The 27424-nt window shown below is 38.5% G+C and overlaps 3 protein-coding genes across 3 annotated transcripts; all 3 read left to right on the forward strand.

Annotated features, from left to right (window-relative positions):
• Positions 1–1371: 1371 nt before the first annotated feature.
• On the forward strand, positions 1372–6106 carry LOC113896487 (olfactory receptor 10H3-like). Its single transcript, XM_027548656.1, has 2 exons — positions 1372–1408; positions 5145–6106. Exons 1-2 carry the CDS (start codon positions 1372–1374, stop codon positions 6104–6106), a joined length of 999 nt encoding a protein of 332 aa, XP_027404457.1.
• A 1497-nt stretch (positions 6107–7603) lies between these two features.
• On the forward strand, positions 7604–21464 carry LOC113896488 (olfactory receptor 10H3-like). Its single transcript, XM_027548657.1, has 2 exons — positions 7604–7607; positions 20500–21464. Exons 1-2 carry the CDS (start codon positions 7604–7606, stop codon positions 21462–21464), a joined length of 969 nt encoding a protein of 322 aa, XP_027404458.1.
• A 508-nt stretch (positions 21465–21972) lies between these two features.
• LOC113896489 (olfactory receptor 10H4-like) lies at positions 21973–27129 on the forward strand. Its single transcript, XM_027548658.1, has 2 exons — positions 21973–21997; positions 26168–27129. Exons 1-2 carry the CDS (start codon positions 21973–21975, stop codon positions 27127–27129), a joined length of 987 nt encoding a protein of 328 aa, XP_027404459.1.
• The last annotated feature ends 295 nt before the right edge of the window (positions 27130–27424 follow it).

Raw genomic sequence — 27424 nt, forward strand, 5'->3', positions numbered from 1 at the left:
CACAGTAAACTTGGTAGCTTTGGGTGTTCTTATTTTAGAGATGCGTAATGGTGGGAATGTTTGAAATGTAAACAGTCATGGTATAAAATCATTTTCATTTAGTATTCATGCAAGAAAATAATTATATACACATGTATAAAGAAAGAGTGAGAGAGAGTGCCTATTAATTGTCACTGAAGATATAAAAATGAATGAGCCATAACTTCTCATTCAAGATATTTATAACCTGTTTGTAGGATGGGGCGAGGGGCAAGTGTGTTTATATGTATTTACACTGCTGTATAAATAGTTCTGTAATAGAGACAGTTTTATACTTCTGTGGAGTCACAGAGGCCTTACGGACTAACTCTGCAGAGGATGGGTATTATATATTTTCTTAAAACAGGACAATGTTACAAGAGTAAGAGGATCTTACTTGTAAATAGGCTTACCTGCTGAAAACAGGTTCCTGCTGTACAGATTTTGAGTAGACAATTTAGCCTTTTTAGTCCATCCATCCAAAAGATGTAATTTTTTTTTATGCTGGGTATAGGCTTTTTGGCTGAGATCTCATTTTTTAAATTGCCTTAAGTATAAATAGTAATCTCAGAGTGGCTTCTGTTCATTATTTGGGCTGCCCACTCTTCCACAGAAGAAAAAGAAATGAGATTAGTTTCCTCAGTCTTCCTTGACCCTGTAATATGTCCAGCCCTCTGTTGGCCTTGTCTCAATAAAAGGTTTCTAATGTCAAAAAAAAAAAAAGAAAATATAATCACTCTCATATAATAAATATGTTGTTACTAATATGAATGTGAAACAGTTTTATTATTATTATTATTATAAACATACTTTGAAAAATTAATTTATCTTAATTGGAGGATAATTACTTTACAGTATAGTATTGTGGTGGTTTTTGCCATGCATCAATGTGAATCTGCCATGTGTTCCACCATTCTGAAACCCCTCCCACCTCCCTTCCCACACTAGCTCAATTTTTAAAATATTCTCAGATGTTAATTTCTAATATGGTAAAAGTGATAGTTATTATACCCACCCAAACAAAAATCCTTTAAGGGGCCTCAATAATTTTTGAACACAAAGGGATTGAAGACAGGAATGCTTGAGAGCTATTTCTTTATAGTTAAGTGCCTTATCGCAAGCGTTTTCTTACTTTCACCTAAATTCTATGCTTTGAATGACTATTACTGGAGTAACAGTGGGAGGAAAAGTGTGATTTTTGGAAATCGATCTTTTTCTCTGCATCATTGCCCTCTCATATTGTTCTTAAATATTTCGTCTTGATTCTTTTATCATTTCTGGATAGATGGTCATGTCTCTTCACTTGCTATCCTTATATATCTTTTTTCTTTTTCTTTCCTTGTAGCACCGCTCATGACTTTAAGTTCCATGTTAAAGACCAGCAGAGACAGTGAGTAACCTTGGCTTGTTCCTGGTCCTAAAATAATGCATGTCAATGTCCCCAGCTGGTATACTGTTTGCTAGTTTTATACTTATCTAGTTAAGAAAGTCCCCTTTGACTTCATGTTGCAAAAAATGTTTTTTAAAAGTCATAAGCAGGTACAGTTATATCAAACTGCTATGTTGTACACCTCAAACGAATACAATGTTATATGACAATTGTATCAAAATTTCTACAATTTTAAATGAGTTGAATTTTAGAAACATATTCCTTCCTTAATCTAAATAATTATATGAATATTTTCAGCTTATGTATGTAATGAATCACATGATAGGTTATCTGACACTGTACCATCTTGTCATTCATGGGATAAACCAACACCACTTGATCATAATTCACTATATTTACTACCACATTCTATTTGACTTATAATGGATTTTTACACTTGCATGGATAGATGAAGTGGGTCCATAATTTGCCTTGTCTTATAAACATTCTCACCTGGTTTTATTAATAGTATAAAGCTTGCATTAACCTGAATGATGAAATGAATTGAACACTTTATTTTTCCCATTTTTTAAAATTTTATTTATTTTTATTTTTTAAACTTTACATAATTGTATTAGTTTTGCCAAATATCAAAATGAATCCGCCACAGGTATACATGTGTTCCCCATCCTGAACCCTCCTCCCTCCTCCCTCCCCATACCATCCCTCTGGGTCGTCCCAGTGCACTAGCCCCAAGCATCCAGTATCGTGCATCAAACCTGGACTGGCATCCCGTTTCATACATGATATTTTACATGTTTCAATGCCATTCTCCCAAATCTTCCCACCCTCTCCCTCTCCCATAGAGTCCATGAGACTGTTCTATACATCAGTGTCTCTTTTGCTGTCTTGTACACAGGGTTATTGTTACCATCTTTCTAAATTCCATATATATGTGTTATTATACTGTATTGGTGTTTTTCCTTCTAGCTTACTTCACTCTGTATAATAGGCTCCAGTTTCATCCTCTCATTAGAACCGATTCAAATGTTTTCTTTTTAATGGCTGAGTAATACTCCATTGTGTTAACTTGAAGAACATGTATAAGGTTTTCATCAACTGCTCTTTAAAAATTTATAAGCTCTCACTTGTAAGCCAAGAGGGACTGATGATTATAGAAAGAGAAGTTCTTTAACCACTTCCTTTTCCTTATATCTTTTTTGAATATCCAGAGTCTGTTTTTTCTTGCACCAGTTTGGAATTTTATATTTCTGAGAATATGTTAATTTCATGTATTGTTTTAAATTTCTTAACTTATAATTTCTATTTTTATTAATTTTTAAATATCCATAATTTTTAAAGTTATTTCCCAATTTTAATTTTAGTTTTCTTATTGGCATCTTTTCTTTGTTTCTATCTTATTAGTCTTTTTTCATTCACCTGATATTGGCTGTCAGAAGCATAATTTTTTCTGGATAGTTTCTTGATAATTATATGTAGATCTGTAAATTTCCCTCATTCCCTCATACTATTTTAGCTTAAAATATTTATATTTGATGTTTAAATTATTTAATTATAAATATTTCTTTATTTCATGATTTACTACTGAAACAAAAGCATATTTAATACTGTATTGGGCTTCCTGGCTTATGGAATTTCAAAAGCTATTTCTTCTCCATCGACTTCCAAATATAATGCATTGTAATCTATATAATATTTATACTTTGAAGTTGATGGAGGTTTCTCTTGGCCTTCAAACAAATTTCGTTAAAGTTCTCTATGTTCTTGAAAGAAAATGTTTAATTTCTGGTGAGAGGCATAAGTATATTCAGGAGCCTATGTCTGTATGTATTAATTGCATTATAATTTCCAAATTGCACTTCTGAACTCTTAAAATTTCCAACTTATTTTATCCAACTATCCAAAATTGATTTACCTCTTTGTATTTTATATCTATTTCCCTGACATCATCTATTTATTACTAATACTCTAGTGTACGTTGTCATATGTTAAATGATATTCAGGTCTCTAAAATTTTCTTCTACACTTCATAAAATATTCTTCTTTTTTCCTTGATGTGTGCATGTTTTATAACTTATTTTATTTCTTATTGAGGTTTTGTTAATTTACATTATATTAGTTTCAGGTTTACAGTTTAGTAATTCAGTATTTTTACAGATTATATTCCATTCAAAGTTTCTAAGTTATTACAACATAATGACTATAATTCCCTGTATTATACAATATATCTTTGTATATAGTAACTTGTATCTATATTGTATAGTAGTTTGTATATGTTAATCCCAGTCCCCTGGTTTTCTTCCTCTCCCCTTCCCTTTCCCTTTTGGTAACCACTAGCTTCTTTTCTTTATCTGTGAGTCTGTTTGTATTGTTTTTTAGATCCCACATATAAGTGATATCTTACAGTGTTTGTCTTTCTCCATCTGATATATTTCACTAAGAAAAATATTCTTTAGGTCTGTTCATGGTTTCTGCAAATGACAGTTTTCATTATTTTATTGGCTGAATTATAATCCATTGTATTTATATACCACATCTTCTTTATCTGTTCTTCTGCTGATGGGCAGTTAGGTTGCTCCCATATCTTGGCTATTGTAAATACTGCTGCTGTGATCATTGGGGTGAATGTACTTTTTGAATTAGTGTTTTCATTTTCTCCAGTTACACACCCAGGATTGGAATTTCCAGATCATATGGTAGTTCTATTTTTAGTTTTTTGAGGACCATCCATACTGTTCTGGCATCATTGAACATAAGCACGTTGCTCAGTGGAAGTTCCATTTCACGGTGGCAGCAGTGTCCTAGGCTTGCCATCCATGCACAGATCATTTCTCTAGGTAACTTGGCTCCTTTCAATGGAATAGGGTAACAGATGTTATAATTAGTCTTTCCTTAAATTTTTTTTAAGGAAAAATCATTTTTTCTGCTTCCAGGATTACTGCTTCAGCTTTCCTTTGGTGCTTATTTGGCTGGGATACGTTTGTCCATCATTTTATTTTCTTTTTTAAAGTATTTATTTATTGTATTGACTGCACCAGGTCTTAGTTGTGCCATGTGGGATCTTTCTTTAGTTGCAGCCTATTCCTTTATTTTCAAACCTTTGCTTATGCTTCTTTAGGAAAGTAATACATAATTCAAAATAAGATGCTGAAGTGAGTACCAAACAGAATTAAAATAAATATAAAAGGGCTACTCAATAAAGGCCAAAGTCTCTCAAAAAAATTTTATAGCCTCAATATCCAAATATATGTGTTCTAGAATAGGCACAATATTGAAGAGAATATGACCTTGATTGTCTGTGTCTGCTTTATCTGTGTCTTGCTTTATAGTTATCATAAAGATGAATGGCAGGAATTACTATGATTTACTCCATCTTACTGATGAAGATTTTGAGACCCAGACAAGTTTAAAAAGCAGTTACATAATATGAAGTGAAAGTGTTAGTGGCTCAGTCCTGTTCGACCCTTTGTGACCCCATGGACTGTAGCCAGGCTCCCCTGTCCATGGAATTCTGCATTCAAGAATACTAGAGTGGGTTGCCATTCCCTTCTACAGGGGATCTCCCCAACCAGGGATGGAAACTGGGTCTTCCACATTGCAGCTAGATTCTTTACCATCTGAGCCACCAGGGAAGCTCAGGAAGTTATGTAGTATAGAGCTCTTCAATTCTCCATTAATCTATGGAAGAGCCTCTGTTGTAACCACTGGGCCTTCATCTTGCTTCTAATCTCTCCAGATGCAGCATCCTCGTCTGGACAGAACTACAGCACGGTGTCTGAATTCATCCTCATCGGCTTCTCCAACTTCCCTCAGCAGCTCCTGCCCACTTTCTTCCTGCTGTACCTGCTGATGTACCTGTTCACGCTGCTGGGGAACCTGCTCATCATGGGCACCATCTGGAGGGAGCACAGCCTCCACACCCCCATGTACCTCTTCCTGTGTGCCCTCTCCATCTCCGAGATCCTGTTCACTGTTGCAGTCACCCCTCGAATGTTGGTGGACATGCTCTCCACCCACCGCTCCATCACCTTTGTGGCCTGTGCCAGCCAGATGTTCTTCTCCTTCACGTTTGGCTTCACCCACTCCTTCCTGCTCATGATCATGGGCTACGACCGCTACGTGGCCATCTGCCACCCGCTGCGCTACAATGTGCTCATGAGCACCCGTGACTGTGCCCGTCTTGTGTCCTGGTGCTGGGCTGGTGGCTCAGTCATGGGGATGATGTTGACATTGATAATTTTTCACCTCACCTTCTGTGGGTCTAATGTGATTCACCATTTTCTCTGTCACGTGTTTGCCCTCTTGAAGTTGGCTTGTGGAAAGGAGACAGCCACTGTCTCCATGGCTGTGATTCTGCTTTGTGTCACAGCCCTGATGGGGTGCTTATTCCTCATTTTCCTCTCCTATGTCTTCATTGTGGCTGCCATCCTGAGGATCCCCTCCACTGAGGGCCGGCACAAGACCTTCTCCACCTGTGTCTCCCACCTCACCATAGTGGTCGTGCACTACGGTTTTGCCTCCATCATCTACCTCAAGCCCAAAGGCGCCCATTCCATGGACAGTAACACTCTCATGGCCACCACATATACGGTCTTCACCCCCTTTCTTAGCCCCATCATTTTCAGTCTCAGGAATAAGGAGCTGAAGAATGCCATACAGAGAAGCTTCCGCAGAACCTTCTGTCCCTTAAGTTCCTGATGGCTAGTTAAGTGTTATGGAAGTGTGACAGAAGGCTTGGGCTTAATAATGTCTGTCTCCATAGAACTCTTGCAATGATTCAGGTCTGTAGAGTATCCATACTCCAATTCAGTTTCATGCATACTGTTTGTTCTTCTCTGATATTTCCCTCTCTTCCATAAGTTCTATCATCATAATCTTTAGCTTATTTGCAGTGAGAGGAACTTCATCCCATTATCTATGCCTAAGAATATCTTATCTTTCTATAGGCAGGTGGGGACCCCCAGAAGAATGAGTGAGGACCCTGACATATGTGATTCTTCTTGAATAGACAGCAAGGAGGAGATTTTATTCCCCCGTCTTCAAAGATAGTAATAAACAAAATAACCTAAAGATAGTCATAAATGCCATCAGAATTGAGTCCTTATAATTATGCATAAAGTACTGTGCCTAGTGCTTCATTATTATTGACATATGTTAATTATTACACATGTACAATGGAAAATAAAGTAATTGTCAGAGAACATGGCTTACTGTTTACAGTTTCTCACTTGGTTTTGGAGTTATAGACAGAAAAAGAAGTCTTTCTGTTGAGCTGAACTGAGTGAACTATGGAAGAAATTCCAAGTAGAGAGCAACTGTGAGAGTGAGAGTGAGGGAGAGACAAAGAGAGAGGGAGAGACAAAGCAGGCGAGTAGTATTTAGCTCATTAGATCTGATCATTCAATTGATTAAAGCATGCTGCTGCTGCTGCTGCTAAGTCGCTTCAGTCGTGTCTGACTCTGTGCGACCCCAGAGACGGCAGCCCACCAGGCTCCCCCATCCCTGGGATTCTCCAGGCAAGAACACTGGAGTGGATTGCCATTTCCTTCTCCAATGCATGAAAGTGAAAAGTGAAAGTGAAGTCACTCAGTCGTGTCCAACTCTTCACGACCCCATGGACTGCAGCCCACCAGGCCCCTCTGTCCATGGAATTTTCCAGGCAAGAGTACTGGAGTGGGTTGCCATTGCCTTCTCCGTGATTAAAGCATATGGGGCAAAATCTGGGCAAGATGAGAGGAACAGAAGAAGGTTGCTAATAGAGCAATCTGCATATGAAGAAAGGGAAGAAAGGAAAGAGGCTGGAGGGAGCAAGGGAGAGACAGAGGGGAGAGAAAAGGAAGAGGGATGGGTGCTTAGCTAAGAACATGGACATATTAAAGGTGTTTTTATCCAACATCTTATGGAAATCTCTATTTTTCCCACACGTGTGTTGGTTCAGTTGCTAAATTATGTCCAACTCTTGTGACCCCATGGATTGTAGCCTGCAGGGCTCCTCTATCCTCTGCCCATGGGATTCTCCAGGCAAGAATACTGGAGCAGGTTACCATTTTCTTCTCCAGGGGATATTCCTTTCCCACACATAATTTTCAGTAAAACATCAATTTTTACTACTGTATTATACTTGCACCTCTTTGAGAAGTGTGTTAAAAGATAGAATGCTGTCTCAAGATTATATTGAGAGGTCAGAGGCCAAAGATGGGTACCTTCAGTATGCAGATGGGAAATATTGGTGGAAGTCACACAAATGTGAATGGAGGGAATCATGAGGCACTTTATGTCTATCTGAGTCCCTCACTGGTGTTTGGGAATATATATCACTGAGGACCAAGAAAGGGAACCTGATGTGGGATGTCAATTGTTAACTCAAAGATAAGGCCAAATATTTGGGTTGAGGCGGAAGATCTTTTATAAAAGATAAACCTTTTATAAAAGGATAAACCCAGAGCCACCAGTCATGTCATTGGTGTACAAAAGACACTCTAATCAGAGGGTCAGGAACCAAAGACAACACCAAAAGACCAAATCAGTCAGCCAGTTACTTTAGTCCCTCAGTCGTGTCTGATTCTTTGTGACCCCATGGGCTGCAGCACGCCAGGCTTCCCTGTCCATCACAAACTCTCAGAGTTTACTCAAACTCATTGAGTCAATGATGCCATCCAACCATCTCATCCTCTGTCGTCCCCTTCTCCTCCTGCCTTCAATCTTGCGCATCATCAGGGTCTTTTCTAGTGAGTCAGTTCTTTGCATCAGGTAGCCAAAGTATTGGAGTTTCAACTTCAGCATCAGTCCTTCCAATGGATATTCAGGACTGATTTCCTTTAGGATAGACTGGTTGGATCTCCTTGCTGCCCAAGAGACACTCAGGAGTCTTCTCCAACACTACAGTTCAAAAGCATCAATTCCTCAGCACTCACCTTTCTTTATAGTCCAACTCTCACATCCATACATGACTACTGGAAAAACCATAGCTTTGACTAAATGGACCTTTGCTGGTAAAGTAATGTCTCTGCTTTTTAATTTGCTGTCTAGGTTGATCATAGCTTTCCTTCCAAGAAGCAAGCGTCTTTTAGTTTCATGGCTGCAGTCACCGTTTGCAGTGATTTTGGAGCCCAAGAAAGTAAAGTCTCTCACTGTTTCCATTGTTTCCCCATCTATTTGCCATGAAGTGATGGGACTGGATGCCATGATCTTAGTTTTCTGAATGTTGAGTTTTAAGTCAACTTTTTCACTCTCCTCTTTCACTTTTCATCAAGAGATTCTTTAGTTCTTCTTTGCTTTCTGCCATATAGTTATGTTTTATGACATCATTAGGAGACCTATGTGGATATCACACTCTCTGTTTTGAACTACCAGGACTATGGGAATAGGGTAGAATTTGATTGGGATAAGAGGTAACTTTTGGCCAATTTGGCCAGAAGACGTATGTTACACAAGGCAAATGACTCTCCAAGACCCAGCTCCAAATGAGCTTTTTATTCTGAAAAGCCAACCAGCTGTCCTCTCCTGAAGACACAGTCCTACAATCTCACTCTTGGCTCCTCCAGCTTCTGTCTTCCCTCTGACCCTACCTTGACCCCAGTGGACTGAGGACATCTGTCTCCAGCCCTGTCTTCCCCCAAGATTTGGAGCTCCTCAGCCCTCAGCAGGGGCTCATGCCTCTCTGGGAGAGGAGAGACTCATGACCTTTGTCTATGTGGATAATGAGAGGAAGAAGTAGATGCTACAAGCTCCCAAAGGCCCCTTGAAGTCCCTCTCCGACTCCCCAGACCCTGAGGACAAAGCTTCTAGGTTGGCTTCCTGGAGAGCAGCCTGCTGGAAACCTACAGCAGGGATAAAGCACACAGGATCACTTCCAGGAGCCCGAGGTGTGACTCCACCCCTGCTTGTGGGCACCACTGAGAGCATCAGGCAGGAGAGCATCATCAACCCTTCCCTGCTGGCTGCTTCATGGAAGAGGCAGGCCAGGCTGAGGGCAATCAGAAGGGAGAGGGTAGGAAAGTAGAATCAGATAGTTGTGGGTAGCTCTGGCCAGCCTACGGATGGAGTCAGGGCTGGGGAGACGGTCCAAAAGAGAGGCTTTCATTCCCAAGAGGCTGCTGGGGCTCTTCTCTGTTTACCCATTCTGAATCGTTGGTTCTCACCCAGCCTAGGTTTGCTTTGCTGCTCCTAGGTCAGCAGTTCTTAATCTGGGGTGGTTCTGTCCTACAGTTGACATTGGACATGTTCAGAGATAACTTGGTTGTCATGATCTTGGAATGGAGGGATGCTACAGATACCTGGTGTCTTGATGCCTGGGATGCTGTTACATACTGAGCAAATGTAATAGTCTGGCACTCCTGTCCCAACTGATGAACCATTTTCGATCAATTATAATTAACTGAAGTTCATAGTTTACCTTAGAAGTCTCTCTTTGTGTTGTAACTTCTATGCATTTTAACAAATTTGTTATGATATGGTATGAATTTGCTGGTGTACAGAGCATGTTATATTTTAATTTTCACCATTGTACATTCCAACCAGCAGTGCAGGAGGATTTCCCTCTTCCCATTGCCCAATCACCATGGCATTTTCCGATTTGGGAAATTGAATATGTACATGTGAATATGTACACAGTGAAATTCCATTGCTTTCATTCATTCCCCCCAGTCCCTTCTTCGAGCATCTTTTCATTTGCCTGAGTAACTCCTGTGATTTCTCTTTTCATATCTTTTGCTCATACCTATATCAAAGTACCTACTTCTTCTTTATTCTTCTTGAGAGTGTTACCTGTTTTAGACAGTGCAGATGATCTTGTACCAATTTTCCATCTGCTTCTTAACTTTATTCAGGATATCTTTTGTGGAACCAAAATTCAAAATGCTGATGCTTTCATGTCACCTTTAGGTTTGTGCTTTAGAAGTTTTGTTTAGGAAGTCCTTCTCCACTCACAGCTTGATCAACAAAGTAGTTCTCATACACTCCCTCCCATTAACTCTATGGTTTATATTGCATATATATGTCATGAATCCATCTGGATTCCACCTTGTATGTGGTCTTGGGTAGAAATTCAGATGAATTTTGCTTCATAAAAGGATCAGTCTTCCCACCAGAAACTAGTAAACAATGCCATATTTATCAAATATTAGATTTTTTTATAATGATGGGGTATTTTCTGAGTTATCCATTCAATGTACCAGTGTCTTTTTCTATTCTTGGTTCACACTGTTAAAAATGACTGTGACTCTATAATGTGTCACAATATCTGGGAAGACATACAATATTTCTCCTGTTTGCTTCAATTTATAAGATGTATAGTTTCACTCTGACTTTATTTTTAGAAGAAGTTAGTATAATTATTAAATTTATTATCCATTCATGGAGTAGTTAATGCAATTGTGCTGACAGGATAATTTAGGGAAGAAGAGATATTATTACCATATTAGGTCATCCCATTCAAGAGTATGTATGATTTTACATGTATTCCAGTCATCCTCTACATGTTTGTTAAAGAGTAAAATATTTGTCTCAGGAGGTATTGCATGTCTTTGGTTAAATCCTAGATATTTTGTATAAGAGCTTTTCAAAATGTCATATGAGGACCCATGGGTTTCCAGGGACCATTTCTAGAGGGCCATCAGATCCTTATTTTCCCAGCTCAGGTCAGGAGGTATTTTTGTCATATGCTTCATTGCCACAGATGAAGTTAAGCATCAAACACCAGAATCTAGTTGTCTTGCAGTTGGCCAGAAATCAAACATATTTGAGAAAATCTGAAACCAGACCACTATTCTCACTAGTTTTTGAAAATGCAGCTGCTTTCCTAAAAGTGTTGCTATATTAAAATGTAATGGGTTTATTATTGTTCTTTTAAATGTGCAAATACTAAATATTTTAAATCATTCTCAGATTCAATTCCTAAAATGGTGAAGATCAGTAGTGATAACTCACCCAAAGAAAAGACCTTTTGCAAGCACAATAATTTTTGTTTCAAGGATCCTGAGAACAAGATGTTTAGGGCTTTTCTTTATAGTCTGTGTCACTGCTGCCAGTCTTATGCTCAGTTCAGTTCAGTCATTCAGTCTTTCCAACTCTTTGCAACCCCATGGACTGCAGCCAGGCTTCCCTGTCCATCACCAAATCCTGAAGCTTGCTCAAACTCATGCCCATCAAGTCAGTGATATCATTCAGCCATCTCATCCTCTGTCATCTCCTTCTCTTCCTGCCTTCAATCTTGCCCAGCATCCGGGTCTTTCCAAAGAGTCAGTTCTTCGCATCAGGTGGCCAAAGTATTGGAGTTCAACATCAGTCTTTCCAATGAATATTCAGGACTGATTTCCTCTGGATTGACTGGTTTGATCTCCTTGCAGTCCAAGGGACGTTCAAGAGTCTTCTCCAACACCACAGTTCAAAAATATCAATTCTTTGGCACTCAGCTTTCTTTATAGTCCAATTCTCACATCCATACATGACTACAGGAAAAACCATAGTTTTGACTAAATGAACCTTTGACAAAATAATGTCTCTACTTAATATGCTGTCTAGGTTTCTCACAGCTTTTCCTCTAAGGAGCAAGCATCTTTTAACTTCATGGCTGCAGTCACCATCTGCAGTGATTTTTGAGCCCAAGAAAATAAAGTCTCTCACTGTTTCCATTGTTTCCCCATCTATTTGTCATGAAGTGATGGGACCAGATGCCATGATCTTCGTTTTCTGAATGTTGAGCTTTAAGCCAACTATTTCACTCTCCTCTTTCACTTTCATCAAGAGGCTCTTTAGTTCCTCTTCACTTTCTGCCATAAAGGTGGGGTCATCTGCATACCTGAGGTTATTGATATTTCTCCCAGCAATCTTGATTCCAGCTTGTGCCTCATCCAGCCTGGCATTTCATATGATGTACTCTGCATATAAGTTAAATAAGCAGGTGACAATACACAGCCTTGACATAATCCTTTCCCAATTTGGAACCACTCTGTTATTCCATGTCCAGTTCTAATTGTTGCTTCTTGACTTGCATACAGGTTTCTCAGAAGGCAGGTAAGATGTTCTGTTATTCCCATCTCTTTAAGAATTTTCCACAGTTTGTTGTCATCTACATGGTCAAAGGCTTTGGTATAGTAAATAAAGCAGAAGTAGATATTTTTCTGGTATTCTCTTGCTTTTTCAATGATCCAACAGATGTTGGCAATTTTATTTCTGATTCCTCTGCCTTTTCTAAATCCAACTTGAACATCTGGAAGTTCACGGTTCACGTACTGTTGAAGCCTGACTTGGAGAATTTTTTTTTTAATTTTATTTTTAAACTTTACATAATTGTATTAGTTTTGCTAAATATCAAAATGAATCCACCACAGGTATACATGTTTTCCCCATCCTGAACCCTTCTCCCTCCTCCCTCCCCATACCATCCCTCTGGGTCGTCCCAGTGCACTAGCCCCAAGCATCCAGTATCGTGCATCGAACCTGGACTGGCATCTCATTTCATACATGATATTTTACATGTTTCAATGCCATTCTCCCAAATCTTCCCACCCTCTCCCTCTCCCACAGAGTCTATAAGACTGTTCTATACATCAGTGTCTCTTTTGCTGTCTCGTACACAGGGTTATCGTTACCCTCTTTCTAAATTCTGTATATATGCGTTAGTATACTGTATTGGTGTTTTTCTTTCTGGCTTACTTCACTCTGTATAATAGGCTCAGTTTCATCCACCTCATTAGAACTGATTCAAATGTATTCTTTTTAATGGCTGAGTAATACTCCATTGTGTATATGTACCATAGCTTTCTTATTTGAGCATTACTTTTCTAGTGTGTGAGATGAGTGCAATTGTGTGGTGGTTTGAACATTCTTTGGCATTGCCTTTCTTTAAGATTGGAATGAAAACACCTTTTCCAGTCCTGTGGCCACTGCTGAGTTTTCCAAATTTACTGGCAAATTGAGTGCAGCACTTTCACAGCATCATCTTTTAGGATTCAAAATAACTCAATTGGAATTCCATCATCTCCACTAGCTTTGTTCGTAGTGATGCTCCCTAAGGTCCACTTGACTTTGCGTTCCAGGATGTCTGGCTCTGGGTGAGTGATCACATCGTGGTTATCTGGGTCATGAAGATTTTTTTGTAGAGTTCTGTGTTTTCTTGCCACCTCTTCTTAATATCTTCTGTTCCTGTTAGTTCCATACCATTTCTGCCCTTTATTGAGCCCGTCTTTGCATGAAATGTTCCCTTGGTTTCTTTAATTTTCTTGAAGAGATCTCTAGTCTTTCCCATTGTATTGTTTTCCTCTATTTCTTCGCATTGATCACTGAGGTAGACTTTTTTTTTTTTAATAAATTATTCAGCTGCATTTTATTTTATTTTTTACTTTACAATATTGTATTGGTTTTGCCATACATCAACATGAATCTGCCACGGGTGTACACGTGAGGTAGACTTTCTTATCTCTCCTTGCTATTCTTTGGAACTCTGCATTCGAATGGGTATCTTTCCTTTTCTCCTTTGCCTTTAGCTTCTCTTCTTTTCTCAGCTATTTGTAAGGCCTCCTCAGACAAAAATTTTGACTTTTTGCATTTCTTTTTCTTGGGGATGGTCTTGATCACTGCCTCCTGTACCATGTCATGAAACTCCATCCATAGTTCTTCAGGCACTCTGTCTATCAGATCTAATCCCTTGAATCTATTTGTCACTTCCACTGTATAATTGTAACAGATTTGATTTAGGTTAGATCCAAATGGTCTACTGGTTTTCACTACTTTCTTCAAGTCTGAATTTTGCAATAAGGAGTTCATGATCTGAACCACAGTTAGCTCCCAGTCTTGTTTTTTCTCCATCTCTGGCTGAAAAGAATATAATCAATCTGATTTCAGTATTGACCATCGGGTAATGTCCATTTGTAGAGTCATCTCTTGTGTTGTTGAAAGAGGGTGTTTGCTATGACCAGTCTATTCTCTTGGCAAAGCTCTATTAGCCTTTGCCCTGTCTTATCCTACTTAACTTAAATTATATGTATTAAATGATAATCACTGGTGTAATAGTATGAGAAATACTATCTTTCTTTGTTGTCGATCTTGCCTTCTGAAACTTTGTGCTCCTTTTGTTCTAATAAACTTCATTTTCATTCTTTCAACTTCTCTGTGTGCATAATCATGTTTATTCCCCTCCAACCTTGCATGCCTTCTCTCTTTTCCTTTCCTTAGTGCACTGCTCAAGACTTTCAGTTCCATGTTCAAGGACAGCAGAGACAGTAAGTAACCTTGGATTCTTGCTCCTAAAATAATGCATCTAAAGTTCCCCATTAGTAACCTATTTGCTAGTTTTGTAGCACATATTCTGTTTTAAGGTGTTTTTGTATTGAAATGCAGTTGAATTTCACAATGTTGCACGAGTTTCTGGTGTCCAGCATAGTGACCCAGTAATTTTACAGATTACATTCTGTTAAACGTTATTATAAGACAATGGCTATAATTTCCTATGCTATACAATATTTCTTTGTGGCTTATCTATTTATACACAGAAGTTGGAAACTCTCAATCCCCTACCCTTAGTTTTTCCCTCACCTCTTCCCTCACCACTTTGGTACTTACTAGTTTGTTTTCTGTACCTGTGAGTCTGTCTCTGTTTTACATATACATTTGTGTGTATTAGTCTTTAGATTACAATTATAAGTGATATCACACAATATTTGCATTTCTCTTTCTTATTTCACAAGCATAATATTGTCTGGATCCACCCAGCTGTTGCAAGTGGCAGAATTCCATTCTTTTTATGGCTGAATAATATTCCATTACATTATTATTTATATTAATAATATTATTAATCTTCTTAAGCCATTCATCTATCTGCTGTTTGGGCACTTGGGATACTCCAAATCATGGCTCTTGTAAATTGTCCTGCTATGAACACTAAGGTGCATGTATATTTTCACATAAGTGTTTTCATTTCTTCCAAATGTATAACCAGGAGTGGAATTTCTGAATGATATGGTAGTTTTTTTTTTAGTTTTTTTTTTTTAGAAACCTCTATACTATTTTTCATAGTGGCTGCACCAATTTGCATTGCCACGAGCAATGTACAAGGGTTCTTTTTCTTCACATCATCTCAAACATTTGTTATTTCTAGACTTTGTTGATAGCCCTTCTGATAGATGTACAATGATAGCTCTTTTTATTGTTTGCATTTCTCTAATAATTAGCAAGGCTGAACATCTTTTCCTGTTCCTGTTAGCCAACTGTATGTCTTCTTTGGAAACCTGAGGACTCAGATCTTCTACCTATTTTTTGATTAGGTTGTTTTTTGATATTGAGATGTATGATTATGTTTTGGATATTAACCCTTTTCAGTCATATTTTCTTCCATTCTGTAGGCTGTTTTCTTGTTTTGTCCATGTTTCCCTTGCTGTGCAAAAGCTTTTAAAGTTAATTAGGTTCCATTCACTTATTTCTGCTTTTTCTTTTGGTTTAGGAGACAAAAATATTGCTATAATTTATGTCAAACATGTTCTGCCCATGTTTTCTCCCAGGAATTTCGTGGGAGAGGTAAAGACATTTACGTCTTTAATCCATTTCAGTTTATTTTTTAATATGTTGTGAGAAAATGTTCTAATTTCATTGTTTTACACCTAGTTCAGTTTTTCCAGCAACACTTATTGAAGAGACTATCTTTTCTCCAATTTATATTCTGGTCTATTTTGTCATAGATTAAATGAACATAGGTGTGTGGGTTTATTTATGATCTCTCCATTCGGTTCCATTGATTGTATGTGTCTGTTTTGTGCCAGTACTTAAAGTGTATATTCTTTACCTAGCTAAGAAAATCCCTTTCCGTAACATGTTGTGGAGGCTTTTTAAAATCATAACTGATTGTGTGTGTATATATAAATATATGTGTGTGTGTATATATATACACACACATATATATATCATTCATTATGTTGTATATATAAAACAATATTTTATGTATATATACTAATACTTATATTAAATACATGCCAATTTTTAAAATCATAAATATAGGACTGGAATTTTAGGAAATAGATTCCTGCCTTGATAGAAATAATTATATGATTTTTTGCTTTAGTTTATTCACCTGATGAGTCAGATGGTAGGTTTTCTGATGTTGCACCATTCTTGTCATGTACGGGAGAAGTCAAAACACTTTATCATCGTACACTACTTTTGAAAAAAGAATGGATTTGACTAGGCTATGTCTTCTTGCTGCTGCTGCTGCTGCTGCTGCTGCTAAGTTGCTTAAGTCGTGTCCGACTCTGTGCGACCCCATAGACAGCAGCCCACCAAGCTCCCCCATCCCTGGGATTCTCCAGGCAAGAACACTTAGTTTTTAAAACTTTGCATGGGTAGGTGAAATGTACCCATAATTTTCATTTCTTATTAGCATTCAACTTGATTTAGAACCAAGATTGCATTAACTTAATGAAAAGGGGAGAGCATACTTCATATGATTTTTCTGGCTTTTAGAAATGAGTATAAGATACTCCTCAAATGTTCCTTAAAAATTTAAGAGAGGTTACCTGAAAACCCACTGGGGCCAAGGTTATTGAGGAATGACTGCATTTCATCAAATTTTTCAGTTTCCTCAAAATTGACTTGAGTCCCCAAGGTCTCTATTTTTTCTAGCACCAGATTTGGAATTTTATAGTTTTCTAAGCTACATTTCCATATATATTCTAAACTTATTTCCTTAGTGTATTATTTCAAATTTCCTAACTTGTATTTTTCTATCTTTATTAATTTAAAAATATCCATTATTTCTCTAGTTATTTTTCAATTTTATTTTTTGTGTTTTCTTATTGGCATCTTCTCCTTGTTTTAATCTTCTACAACAACCTGATTTTGATTTTATTAAGCATGACTTTCTTCTTGTAAAAATTTCTCCATAAATATATTGAAAGCTGTGTGTTTTTTGTTTTTTTTTTACTTTACAATATTGTGTTGGTTTTGCCATACATTGGCTTGAATCCGCCACAGGTGTACATGTGTTCTCCATCCCAAACCCCTCTCCCACCTCCCACCCCATCCAATCCCTCTAGGTCATCCCAGTGCACCAGCCCCAAGCATCCAGTATCATGCTGAGTAATATTCCATTGTATATATGTACCACAGCTTTCTTATCCATTCATCTGCTGATGGACATCTAGGTTGCTTCCATGTCCTGGCTATTGTAAACAGTGCTGCGATGAACATTGGGGTACACGTGTCTCTTTCAATTGTGGTTTCCTTGGTGTGTATGCCCAGCAGTGGGATTGCTGGGTCATAAGGCAGTTCTATTTCCAGTTTTTTAAGGAATCTCCACACTGTTCTCCAGAGTGGCTATACTAGTTTGCATTCCCACCAATAGTGTAAGAGGGTTCCTTTTTCTCCACACCCTCTCCAGCATTTATTGCTTGTAGACTTTTGGATCGCAGCCATTCTGACTGGTGTGAAATGGTACCTCATAGTGGTTTTGATTTGCATTTCTCTGATAATGAGTGATGTTGAGCATCTTTTCATGTGTTTGTTAGCCACCTGTATGTCTTCTTTGGAGAAATGTCTATTTAGTTCTTTGGCCCATTTTTTGATTGGGTCGTTTATTTTTCTGGAATGAGGTGCAGGAGTTGCTTGTGTATTTTTGAGATCAGTTGTTTGTCAGTTGCTTCATTTGCTATTATTTTCTCCCATTCTGAAGGCTGTCTTTTCACCTTGCTTATAGTTTCCTTTGTTGTGCAGAAGCTTTTAAGTTTAATTAGGTCCCATTTGTTTATTTTGCTTTTATTTCCATTACTCTGGGAGGTGGGTCATAGAGGATCCTGCTGTGATGTATGTCAGAGAATGTTTTGCCTCTGTTCTCCTCTAGGAGTTTTATAGTTTCTCGTCTTACGTTTAGATCTTTAATCCATTTTGAGTTTATTTTTGTGTATGGTGTTAGAAAGTGTTCTACTTTCATTCTTTTACAAGTGGTTGACCAGATTTCCCAGCACCACTTGTTAAAGAGATTGTCTTTTCTCCATTGTATATTCTTGCCTCCTGTACTTTTTCATAGTACAAATTTAGTTTAAAATTTGTGATTATGTGTTTCAATTATTTAATTATAAAATTTTATAAAGTATTAAAATTTACTTTACATTTTACTACTGTTACAAAGTATTATTTAATACAACCTTTAGCTCCCAAATACAGTGGATCTAAGAAGCTACTAAACAACAATGTCTACTTTTAATGCACTGTAATCTACCTCATTTTTATACTTTAAATTCATGGAAAATGTCTTTATGTCCTATATACAAGTTCAGTTTTTGTAAAAGTTCCATGAACTCTTTAAAGAAACTGTTTACTATCTCTTTATTTAAGAGTCTAAATATATCCAATAACTAATTTATGCTGTTCTGTTCTTAGTCACTCAGTCATGTCCAACTCTTTGCAATCCCATGGACTGTAGCCTGACAGGCACCTCTGTCCATGGGGATTCTCCAGAAAAGAATACTGGAGTGGGTTACAATGCACTGTCTAGGAGATCTTCTCAACCCAGGGATAGAACCCAAGTCTCACACATTGTGGGCAGATTCTTTACTAAGCCACCATTTACAAATATTATTAATTGCATTCTAATTAATAATTCATAAGTTACCTTTCTATACTTTGAGCAAATCTAGCTACATATTACATCTATGTAACTCATATTGATTTATCTTTTCCTGTTTATATCTATTCACTGAAATTATGCTGATTATTTATCACTTCCTATTCCAAAGTATACAGTTACATAGATTAGTGATATTTAAGTCAATCATTATGATGTTCTTCTATACTTAATAAAATAATTTTCTTTTTCTCTTGAAGTGTGAATGTGTGTGTGTCTCTGTAATTTTTAATTTCAGTCTGCATTTAAACTAAGAATGCTTTCATCATGCACAAAATCACAAGATCACATTTAAAATTAATATTGGGTTGCCAAAGAGTTCATTCAGGTTTTTCCATAAGATATTACAGAAAAACCTGAATAAACTTTTTGGCCTGCTCAACAATTAAGTTAATAATGATCTCACAGTATTTACACCTAATTATTCATTCATAGTATATTGAAAATTTCCTCTGTTGCCTTAAAATTAGTTTACACTGGCTCATCTAAACTAGTATCCAAGCTAGGACTGTATATTAAAATTGCTTGTTATGTCCCTTGAATTTTCCATATTCTTTAGTGAGAGTGATATCTACATTACAAAATCAATTGTTCTGTAGCATGTTCCATCTCTAGATTTGTCTGATTGCATCTTCGTGGTGTCATTTAGCTTGTTCCTCCATTCTTTGTACAATGATCCTTCATTCTGGCAATCAGCTTAGTCGGCACATTTGCAATCTGGTTCTGGCATGCATTTCATATTAAGCCATTACTCACTGAAAGTTTCCTTTCACACTGGCACAAGATGTCCTAAGCTTGGTTTCTTTCTCAGAAGATTTCTCCAGGGAAACTTGATGCTTTGAGTTGCAATTGTAAATGGAAGATAATTACTGTTTCTTTAAATTTCATTTTGTCTGTTTTCAAAATTACTGCCTCAGCTGTCACTTGGTACATTTTTTCTGGCATATATTCTTCCACCCATTTGTTTTCAAACTTTTCTGTTCAGCTCATTTAGAATAGTAAATATCAATATGAAACAACACAGAAAAAACAGTTCCATTAATATAGTATTAAAATAAATATGGATGTAATAAATTATCAATTAAAAGACAAAGAGTCTGAGAGGAAAAACATTTTACAGCCTTGAGAACCAGATAAGTATTTCCTACAACAGGCACATTATTCAAGAGAATATGATCCTGATCACCTATGTTTGTCTCCAATACCTCCAAAAAGTGAAAACTTTTCATGTTGTCATCACCGTGGAAAACCCAGGAGCTAAACTATGTCTTCAGCATTAAATATACTGGTCTCATTTTATTTTTATCACATTATGGAATGATAACAGCCATTATGATTTATTCCATTTTACTGATGAAAATTTTGAGACCCAGAAAAGTTAAGAAGGTAGCTATATAATATAGAAGCCTTCAATTATCATTTAACCTATGTTAGAACCTCTGTTTTAACCACTGGGCCTTCATCTTGTTTCTGATCTCCCCAGATGAAGCATCCTCATCTGGACAGAACTACAGCACAGTGTCTGAATTCAACCTCATTGGCTTCTCCAACTTCCCTCAGCAGCTCCTGCCCACCTTCTTCCTGCTGTACCTGCTGATGTACCTGTTCACACTGCTGGGGAACCTGCTCATCATGGGCACCATCTGGAGGGAGCACAGCCTCCACACCCCCATGTACCTCTTCCTGTGTGCCCTCTCCATCTCCGAGATCCTGTTCACTGTTGCAGTCACCCCTCGCATGCTGGCGGACATGCTCTCCACCCACCGCTCCATCACCTTTGTGGCCTGTGCCAGCCAGATGTTCTTCTCCTTTACGTTTGGCTTCACCCACTCCTTCCTGCTCATGATCATGGGCTATGACCGCTATGTGGCCATCTGCCACCCCCTGCGCTACAACGTGCTCATGAGCACCCGTGACTGTGCCCGTCTTGTGTCTTGGTGCTGGGCTGGAGGCTCGGTCATGGGGATGATGGTGACACTGATAGTTTTCCACCTCACTTTCTGTAGGTCTAATAAGATTTACCATTTTGCCTGTCATGTCCTTGCCCTGTTGAAGTTGGCCTGTGGAAAGGAAACAGCCTCTGTCACCATGGGTGTGATCCTGGTCTGTGTCACAGCCCTGATGGGGTGCTTATTCTTCATCGTCCTCTCCTATGTGTTCATCGTGGCTGCCATCCTGAGGATCCCCTCCACTGAGGGCCGGCACAAGACCTTCTCCACCTGTGTCTCCCACCTCACCATAGTGGTCGTGCACTACGGTTTTGCCTCCATCATCTACCTCAAACCCAAGGGCCCTCATTCTATGGACAGTAACACTCTGCTGGCCACCACCTACACAGTCTTCACCGCCTTTCTTAGCCCCATCATTTTCAGTCTCAGGAATAAGGAGCTGAAGAATGCCATACAGAGAAGCTTCCGCAGAAAATTCTCTTCTCTAAACTCTGGATGACCAGTTGGGTGGTGAAGAAAATGGCTAGGATCATAATATTTGTCTCCGTAGAACTATGGTAAGGATTCAGATGTGTTAAAATATCTACATTCCATACTAGCTATTTATTTTTCCTCCATTTGCAGTCCTTCTGGCACCACTCTTTCATGACACTGTGTGATAAACTCCATCCCATCATCTATGTCTTAGAACATGTATTATGGTCAAGTAGGGAGCATCCCATGAATGAGTGTTGGTCCTGATGCCCATGGTTTTTTCTGAATGGAAAAGCAAGAAAAGACTTTATTTTTCTCTTTACCCACCAATATAAAATAAAAAACAACAACAGAAAATAATTATAAAAACCAACAAACATTGAAAATTTTCTCTATATCAAGCACTGTGTCCGGTGTTTTATAACTATCTTTTTAGCTATGACAAATGTAAAAAATAAATAAATAAATTATTTGTCTCCATGGCAATTGTTTATTAATTACAGGGCTATGAGAGAGAAGAAGTAGAAGCGAAAATGAAGGAGGGAGAAAAAGTAAGAAGTAAAGAGTGATTTAGAGGAGAAAGAAGGGTGACAGAGGGAAGGAGAAAGGGAAGAGGCATCAATGCTTAGGTAAGCACGTACACATGTTAAAAGTGTGTTGTTATCTCATGTCTTACAGAAACCTTTTTCCCACACTTAACTTTCAGTAATACATACATGTCTCATTACTGTGTTACAGTTGTATATTTTGGGGGTAGTGTGTTTAAAGGGCAGAGGGCTATCTCAAGATGGCACAAAGAGAGATCAGAGGCTACCTACAGGTATCTTCATTATGCAGAAAGGAAATGTTGGTGGAGGTCACATAACACGTATATCTGTTTCACTCCCATGCTGAAATTTCAGAATATATGATTGAGGATCCAGGAATTCACATTCCTCTGTGGAATGTAAATTATTAACTTAAAAGATGAGGTCAAATATTTGAGTTGCAAACAAAAGACATTTTATAAGGATAAACCCACAGCCACCAGTCATCTCATTAGCATACAAAAGACACTCTTATCACAGGGTCAGAGACCAAGGACAACACCAAAACCCCAAATATTTGTGTCTTATAATATAACAAGGACGCATATGTGAATGTCAGACTATGTGACTAGGTCACCAGGACCATGGGAATAGGGTGTAATTTGATTGAGAAGAGAAGTAAGATGATCCAATTTGACAAGAGATGTTGAACACTAAAATGCCCAAGAGAAACCTGTATCCAAGATTCAGCTCTCAATTATCCTTGTCTGGGAAGCCCTCCAGCTGCCCTCACCCCAGGGCAGAGTCACTGATTCCCACTTGGGATTTCTCCAGCTCCTGCCATACCTCTGACCCTTCCTTGATCCCAAGTTGATGACATTATCTGTGTCCAACCTAGTCTCCTCAATGCCTGGGAGCTTCTCAGCCCTGAACATGGGCTGAGATTTCTCGGAATACAGAAAGCAGGGAGTCTTTTTGTGTGTGGATATTTGGAGGAAATTTAGAGGCAGCAGTCCCTGAAGATCCCTTGTGGCCCCTGCCAGCCTCTCCAGACTCTAAGGACAGATCTTCTAGGCTGGCATCCTGAAGAGACCCTAGGGAGCAGCCAGCAGGAAAGGCTACAGCAGAAATAAGCAGACAGTATCTGCTCTAGGAGGTCCAAGCCCACCCCAGCTTATGGGTACCACTGATAGCATCACGCAGCTGAGATTCTTCTGCCATTCCCTACTGGTCACTTCATGGAAAAGGCAGGCCAGGCTGAGGGAGACCTGGAGGGAATGGTTGGAAGGAAGAACCCTACAGTTGTGGGAAGCATCACCCAACCTGGCAATGGAGGTCAGTTCTGGGGAGAAGGTCATTAGGGAAGAGCTCCATCTCGGGAGGCTGCCTGAGGTCTTCTCAGTTTGTCCATCTGAGTCTTTAGCTCTCACCCTACATAGGTGCCCTTTTCAGTTTGTGAGTCAGTGGTTCTCAGACCCAAGTCTTTGGAATATTTACATTTCTGGTTAACTCCAGCTGTTTTGTAACAGAGATAATCTGAATGTGATGTGAAGACTTCTTGGGGTTCCTGACAACTTTTCTGCAGGTCTGTGAGATCCTTATTCGACCAATGAGAATGTTTTTCATCATCTACTTCAACTAAAACAACATGTTTTAGATTGAATGAAGAAGCAGACACTGCCATCAAATTGTCTCCTACAAGGCACATATTAGGTGTATTCAAAAAAAGTGCAACAAAGCCATTCTTCTCACTCTAAGTTTTTCTGAAAATGTTACTTGACTAAAATATGGTACTTAAATTAGCATGTGCTAGTTTTCTTAGTGTTCTTTTAAATGTACTAATAATTAAATATTTTTAATTCTTGGTTTTAATTTCTAACATAGTAACAGTTGATAGTTACAATCCACTCAAACAAAAACCTTTTAGGGGCCTCAGTAATTTTTTAGTGTAAAGATATCCTGAGACAAAAATGCTTGAGAGTGTTTTTTGTATAGCTGCTGTTGCTATTGGGAGTTTTATCTTAATTTTAACTAAAATTGTATACTTTGAATGATTATTAGATATAATATTATGAGAAAGATCATGAATCTTTGGAAGTTCATCTTTCTTTATGTAGCCTTGTGATCTCTTATTGTTCTAACATGTTACATCTTTATTCTTTTATCTTTTCTAGATAGATGCTCAGGTCTTCCCTTCCAATCCTTATGTATCTTCTTTTTTCCCTTGTAGCACCCCTCATGACTTTCAGTTCCATGTTAAAGAACAGCAGAGACAGTAAGTATGCTTGGCTTGTTCTTGATCCTAAAATAATGCATCTAGTTTCCCCATTAGTATACTACTTGCCGGCTTTATGGTGTATTTTCTGTTCTTAAACTTATTTTTATTGGAATTCAGTTGCTTTACTATGTTATTATAGCTTCTGCTGTACAGCAAAGTGAATCAGCTATATGTGTACATACGAAAAAGTGAAAGTCTTAGTTGCTTGGTCATTTTCAACTCTCCATGACCCCCATGGACCATAGCCCACCAGGCTCCTCTGTCCATGGATTTTCCAAGCAATAATACTGGAGTGGCTGGCCATTCTCTTCTCCAAGGGATCTTCTTGACTCAGGTATTGAAACTGGGTCTCTTGCATTGCAGGTGGATTCTTTACCATCTAAGGTATCAAGAAGATCCCTGTATACATATATCCTCTCTTTTTCAGACATTTAGTATATATTCTTAATCTAGCTATGAAAGTCACCTTCCCACACGGTCAAAAGAGTTTTGTTTTTTTTTTTAATGTGAATAAAAGTTGAATATTAGAACATTATTCCTGCCTTATTTGGAATAGTAATAAATGATTTTTCTTTTATAGCTTATTGATGTAGTGAATCACATGATAGATTTTCTGATGTTGAACCATCCTTGTCATTAATAGGATAAATCAAAGCTACATGATCATAATATATTATTTTTACTGCCTTGAGATTTTACTGGGTTATATCCTACTATGAATTTTTAAATCTGCATGAGTAGATAAAATGAGCTCATGATTATCTTCTCTTACAAATATTCTTACCTGGTTTTAGAATCCAGATTCCATTAACCTGATGCAATGAGCTGGGCAATTTCATGTATTTTTCTGTTTGTTGAAGAACATGCATATGATACTCACCCACTGTTCCTTAAAAGTTTAAAGAGCTTACTTGAAAACCCAATTGGGGAAATGATTTTAGGGAGGAAGGCTTTTTAAATAACTAAAACTTGTAAAACATATTTATGTATCTGGGACTCCTAATTTTTCTTGTGCCATTTTTGTAATTTTACATTCTTTTAAGACTTCATTCATTTCATCTAGAGTTTCATATCTGTTGACATACTGTTTTACTATTTTTGTTAATTTCCAATATTCATTATATTTATATTTACTTCCTAATTTTAATTTCATGTTTTGTTGTTAGTATCTTTTCTTTCTGTCTCTCTATCTTATTAATCTTTCCCAGATATCTAATTTGACTTTATTTGAGCACATTTTTTTCCTGGATAAAATTTCTTAATAAAATATCTAAATTTGTATATTTAACTCCAATATTATTTTACCCTAAAACTTTGATATTTGATGTTTGAACTATTCAATTAGAAATATTTCTGAATTTATTTTATGATTTACTTTTGAAAGAAAAGATTCTAATGAGAACCCAGTGGCCAAACTATGTCTTAAGCACTTGATACACGTAAGCATTTAATCTCAGTTTATCTTTGTCACAAGACTGAATAGTAAGAAGTATTATGATTTCGCCCATTTTACTGATGAAGATGGTGCTGCTGCTGCTTAGTTGCTTCATTCGTCTCCGACTCTGTGCGACCCCAGAGACGGCAGCCCACCAGGCTCCCCCGTCCCTGGGATTCTTCAGGCAAGAACACTGGAGTGGGTTGCCATTTCCTTCTCCAATGCAGGAAAGTGAAAAGTAAATGTGAAGTCGCTCAGTCGTGTCCGACTCCTAGGGACCCCATGGACCCCAGCCTCCCAGGCTCGTCCGTCCATGGGATTTTCCAGACAAGAGTACTGGAGTGGGGTGCCATTGTCTTCTCCATAAAGATGGTGAGACCCAGATAAATTAAGGACATTTAAAATAGTACACAGCTCTTAAATTTCCATTTGATCTACATCAGAGCCTATGCTTTAACCATTGTTGATTCTCTTTCTGATCTCCCCAGATGCAGCATCCTCGTCTAGTCAGAATTACAGCACAGTGTCTGAATTCATCCTCATTGGCTTCTCCAACTTCCCTCAGCATTTCCTGCTCACCTTCTTCCTGCTGTTCCTGCTGATGTACCTGTTCACACTGCTGGGGAACCTGCTCATCATGGGCACCATCTGGAGGGAGCACAGCCTCCACACCCCCATGTACCTCTTTCTGTGTGCCCTCTCCATCTCCGAGATCCTGTTCACTGTTGCAGTCACCCCTCGCATGCTGGCGGACATGCTCTCCACCCACCGCTCCATCACCTTTGTGGCCTGTGCCAGCCAGATGTTCTTCTCCTTTACGTTTGGCTTCACCCACTCCTTCCTGCTCATGATCATGGGCTACGACCGCTACGTGGCCATCTGCCACCCCCTGCGCTACAACGTGCTCATGAGCACCCGTGACTGTGCCCGTCTTGTGTCCTGGTGCTGGGCTGGTGGCTCAGTCATGGGGATGATACTGACATTGATAGTTTTTCACCTCACCTTTTGCGGGTCTAATGAGATTCACCATTATGGCTGTCACGTGTTTGCCCTCTTGAAGTTGGCCTGTGGGAAGGGGACAGCCGCTGTCACCACGGGTGTGATCCTGGTCTGTGTCACAGCCCTGATGGGGTGCTTATTCTTCATCATCCTCTCCTATGTCTTCATCGTGGCTGCCATCCTGAGGATCCCGTCCACTGAGGGCCAGCACAAGACCTTCTCCACCTGTGTCTCCCACCTCACCATAGTGGTCATGCACTACGGTTTTGCCTCCATCATCTACCTCAAACCCAGGGGCCCTCATTCTATGGACAGTAACACTCTGCTGGCCACCACCTACACAGTCTTCACCCCCTTTCTTAGCCCCATCATATTCAGTCTCAGGAATAAGGAGCTGAAGAACGCCATTCAGAGAAGCTTCCGCAGAAAATTCTCTTCTCTAGGCTTCTAATGGCCAGCTGGGTGGTGGAGAAATATGAACAAAGGGCTGGTGTAATAATGTCTATCTCCTTAGAACTGTTGTAAGGATTTAGGTTTGTGAGTATACCCACACTTCATAGAGTTTGATACACACTGGCTATTTGTTTTTCCTCAAGTTTTTTGTCTCCCTCTTGCATAGGCTTGAGCCATCATGATCTCTTTTTTATACCTCATGTGATAAAATCTGTTTCTTCATCTATGCCTTAGAATTCTAATCTACCTATAAGCAGATGGGGAGCATCAGATGGGTGTGGGGGCGCTGATGC

This window comes from Bos indicus x Bos taurus, chromosome 7, assembly GCF_003369695.1.
Source record: "Bos indicus x Bos taurus breed Angus x Brahman F1 hybrid chromosome 7, Bos_hybrid_MaternalHap_v2.0, whole genome shotgun sequence".
Lineage (NCBI taxonomy): Eukaryota > Metazoa > Chordata > Mammalia > Artiodactyla > Bovidae > Bos > Bos indicus x Bos taurus.